This window comes from Gekko japonicus, unplaced genomic scaffold (assembly GCF_001447785.1).
Source record: "Gekko japonicus isolate JY-2015 unplaced genomic scaffold, Gekko_japonicus_V1.1 scaffold2025, whole genome shotgun sequence".
In the NCBI taxonomy this organism is placed as follows: Eukaryota; Metazoa; Chordata; class Lepidosauria; order Squamata; family Gekkonidae; genus Gekko; species Gekko japonicus.
The window spans coordinates 106,696-111,207 of NW_015172065.1; the positions used below are offsets into that span (position 1 = coordinate 106,696).

General features: G+C 44.2%; 1 protein-coding gene across 1 annotated transcript in view; it reads left to right on the forward strand.

The window, feature by feature from the left end:
* The window catches only part of NEURL3 (neuralized E3 ubiquitin protein ligase 3), an 8,247-nt gene extending 5,056 nt beyond the window's left edge, over positions 1 to 3,191 (forward strand). Inside the window, exons 2-3 of the mRNA XM_015420823.1 lie at positions 1,996 to 2,490; positions 3,014 to 3,191. Of these exons, the coding sequence (XP_015276309.1) occupies positions 1,996 to 2,490; positions 3,014 to 3,123 (605 nt within the window). The 3' untranslated portion in view covers positions 3,124 to 3,191. The remainder of the gene's footprint in view (positions 1 to 1,995; positions 2,491 to 3,013) is intronic.
* The last annotated feature ends 1,321 nt before the right edge of the window (positions 3,192 to 4,512 follow it).

Here is a 4,512-nt window from a genome sequence, read left to right on the forward strand (position 1 = left end):
GATGTTCAGGGGTGGTAGAATAAATATGTGTGGGAAAGGAAGGAGGGAGGATTGTGGCAGCAGTTGCTGCTCCTGACCTGCACCCTTTCATTGGAATGTACCTGTAGACCATATGTGCAGACTCCCATCCTCCCACCTGTTCATGTTGTCCACAACATCTAGAAAGAATAATTTCCCTTTTCTGTACATCTTTTGTTGAAAGAAAAATGAAGGTGAGTAAGGCATGCATCTCATCCAGCCACCTGCGATCCCCTGCAAATCAAACACTGGCTGGTGCTACGGTCAAATGGATTGTTTTGCTTCAAGTCTGATATGGTTTCTGATCTCCTTCCAAAATCGTTAAAGCCCCACACAGTTGCTGATTGCATCACTGCGGATGTTGACAGTCCCAGGCAAGATTTACCTCCTCTGCTCTTTTCCCATACTTATTCATTTCCCCTTATCTATTTAGGATTATAAACTGAGTTGAAGTGCCTGGTAGTGTTGATGAATCCCACCAAATATTGGCCACCTGAAAATCAGTGCCCCTGTCTAGCGGTGACAGAAGTTGTTCTGCTGCTCCAGATGGTAGTCAGTCAGAGAGGTGCAACATCACCTGATCTTTTGCAATGGCCAGAGAATGCTGATTTCCCTGGAGCAGGCACAGCTGGAGTCCTCCCATACATAGCTGCCTCTGCAGTATTGCAAGTCCCAACTTTTTAACCACACACTGCTTCATGAGCATCCCCGAAAATATTGCCTCACAGTTAACAATCACTCTTCTTTGTTCTTGAGCTTTACGATGCATGTGTGGTTTCAGTCTTAATCAGACCACCAGTGAATGTAGCCCAGTATTGCAGACCTTTAGCTAGCCCTAAGGATACCTGGGATGTATACAGGAGAGAGACTGAGACTCAGGGCAGAATAGCCAGAACTGAAGTATAGGCAGTCTAATAAGTGTACTTGTGTTAGATGTTTAAAACAAATTAACAGTATGTGGCTAGTGCTTCCCAATTTGTCTCAGTGCATTTGCACTCTTTAGCCAGGATACGAGTAGGCAGAAGCCGCTTGACTTTTCAGTACATAGCTGGGTCCTGCCTGCATGTTCTCACTTTTGTTTCTGTAAGAAAAAGCACTAGAGACTTACATATTATTAAATGAAAGCTGAAAATTCAGGGAAAGGGCCTGGATTACCCCAAAAGGGGCCAGGCCCTTTGTAGCTCTGTCCCTCTCAATGACTCTGCAAGGTCTCAGGCAGCAGATTTCTCCCAGCCCCACCACCAAACCTTTTAAAGGGAAGGTGGATAGGTAATGAAGTAGCCACTTACCGTTACCTATGATGGAATCCTCTCTGCTTGAACAGGAAATCACCTGTCATCATCTGATATGCTGTAACATATTAACAGCCATACTCTGGTTTTGTACCCTACCTTTGTCCCTCATGTTGATCCAAAGCAGTTTACAGCATCTCTATTGATTCCTATTCAGCTAGCAGCTTATCAGTTTCCAAAGCCAATTAAATTAGAAAGAGAAACTGGTTATTTAGCCATTGTGTAATTGTTGATTCCCCTGAACTGGTCAGTTTCATTTTTGTGTTCTTATAATTGAGGATGTGTTTATCAAGGGTGTGTGACACAGGCAAAGGAAACAGGCTAGTTTCCATTTGAAGCCTTAGAATGGGGGACGTTTTAAGTGCTACATGTAGTGATACACTCATGTTTTATAGGGTTCTGTATTAAGTGCGGACTAAAAATATACATACACACCGACATGTGCACAAAGACACCTAGGCAAGACAGTACTCCATGTATGCCATAAATTCCACTGGGCAGAATTCATTCTCTTGAAAGTCTCAGGTTTTCATTAAAGAGCCTCACCCCAATATGGCTTCTGTGGTTACATGGATGAAAAACACCTCTGTATTGCTGAGTGAAGTCTCCCATGGAAGAACTGCAAAGCAGAGAATGCATGCTGTGTCCTACCCTCTCATTTAGATTATCCTTTTGTCTCCTGAAGGTGACTACACCCAGGTTCCATACGTTCCACTTGCCTTCCATCCGGATACCAAAGGATCCCAGATCATTCTAGATGCATCACAGTACATAGCCACCAGAGCAGCCACCTTCCGTGATGGACTTGTCTTCTCCAACCGGCCAATTAAAGTTAATGAGAAGGTGACACTGGAAATCCTAAAGGAAGATGGCAGGTGGTTTGGTGGCTTAAGGTTGGGCTTCACCTCAGAGCATCCCTCCTTGATGAACTCCAGGGATCTGCCTCCATATGCTTGCCCCAATCTGGTCAAACAGGGGGCGTGCTGGGCTTCTGTCTTACCGGATGACTATGTAGGTGAGGGCACTATTGTCAGCTTCTGGGTGAACAGAAAAGGCTGTGTTTTCTTCAGTGTCAACCATGAGTTTGACTACTACTTACTGCTTGAAGACGTCCCAGTCAAAAAGCCTCTCTGGGCAGTTATGGACATCTATGGAAGAACTAAAGCTGTCCAGCTTGTAGGTAAGCTGCTAATGCATTGGCCAGTTTGCTGGTTTAGGATGAGAGTCCTGGTTCTGTTGTTTAGATGGCCTCCCCCCCCCCCAAAGCATGGGAAGCCAACCTTCTCTGGCTGAGTTGTTCCCTGAGCTTGTCACACCCATGTTCATCAGCATGGCTTATGATTATTCCAGCTAGACCCCCATACTGGAGGCAGACATCTGCGTATAAGGAAAATTCATACATTACATTTTTCAGATGAAAAAATAAAATTTATTTTTTTAATCACATTTTTGGAAGCATCTCTTAACATCTAAAGCACACATACACAAGTGCAGGACTGCAAACATGAGAGCTTGTAGGTACATTAGTCACAGAGCGTGAATTGGCTGCATCTCCTTGTTAAATGTATTTGGGAGGGATGTTGGATTTGCTGCTTCACAATGCTTGAAAAAGTCCTGTTCGACTAGGAGCTTTTGACCAGTTCAATTCGGGGAAAGGCTTATTTAGCTGAGGTGGTATCTGAACCTCCTTTCTTCCTCTGCAGATCCATCAAGACCAAAGATACACATGAATGAGTCAAGCGAAAAACTATTGAATGCATCTGGACAGAATGGTGAGTATCTGGAAAGGGCCCTGCTTAAGAAGCACATTTAGGCCACTACTCAACAGTATCCCAGAGCACACAACTATCCTACCCCCATCTAAGTGAACTGCTGACCTTTTCTGCGGGGAACAGCGAAGTGCTGTACTCAGAAACTGTTCCAGTAATAGCAAAACATGCCATCCACTCCTGACATCAGGTAAGTTCAGCCCTCCCTGGCAGGAATAGGGGTGCATTGTTTATGTGCAGTGCACATTATAGCCTATGAGAGCTCTTGCAACATAAAAACTTGGCCTCCACCCACATAGCCTGTCATAATGAGGTTTCAGGGGCTGTAAGTCTATCTGCAGTTTTTAGTCTGTCACATCCTCCAGCTCACGGAAGGGGCAGCAAAGCCATTTGAGTATGAGAGAAGAGACTGGCTCAGAGTTTACTTGGCATTCGCTGATAACTGGGATGCAGCCATTGGGAAGCGGTGTCTGTGCGCACACAACTGTTGCTCTGCAGATATGAAACAGAACTAGTAGTGGTGCAGCCTTGCTTGCTTCCACTATATTATGCCTGCAGGTTCACAAACCAGTATCAACAACAGCATCAGTCTCCGGCTTGCATTCTCAGCACAAGGAAACAGAGTCTGCAGATGTTGCCTCCTGGAACTTCTTGCCATTCTTAGATGTAGCTGAAGAAACATGTTCTTCTGCATTTCTTGTTCTCCACCTTGTAATGAGATGTTTCTGTTTTTTATAGCATCTGTATGTAGGAATTTCTATGAAGAAAATAGCATTGGCAAAGAATGCGCAGTCTGCCTCTACCGTAAGGCCAACACAGTGATGCTTCCTTGTTGCCATGCGAACTTTTGCTTCTGCTGCTCCACAAGAATTCTCTACAGCAGCAGCTGCTGCCCTTTGTGTCGGCAGAAAGTCGAGAAGATACTTCGTGTCTCTGCTTGGGCTGAGAAAAGAATCCCTGCAAACTGGCTGGGAGGTATAAAGGACAGCCAGCCCCCTCCCTGACAAAAGCTTAACCTTACCTATGTGCCTGCAATATTTCCATCTTGATGGGAACAACAAAAAATGCAAAAGCTGACTGAATAAAGTGGGGAGAATGGGTTTGATGCTAGGAGACCTCCTCATGGCAGAGTGTTACAAAATTAGCAGCCAAGGTGAGAGGAAGGAGTGTGGAAAGCTTGCTCAAAAAACCCTTTACATTTGAAAAACAGAACATCGCAGATGAGTTTTAGAATGACTACTTCTACAATCCATTTTAAAATAAACAGAACAACTGGTTCACTTTAACTGCTGTTGAAAATATCCAGTAAAAACTGAAATGACACCTATGATGATGCATTGCACTTAAAGACATAGTTGCCAATTGCCTGGAAAAAAGAGGCTTAATAGGAATTTACTAGGTTATAACATTTACAGGAAATTTCTGTTAAAGGG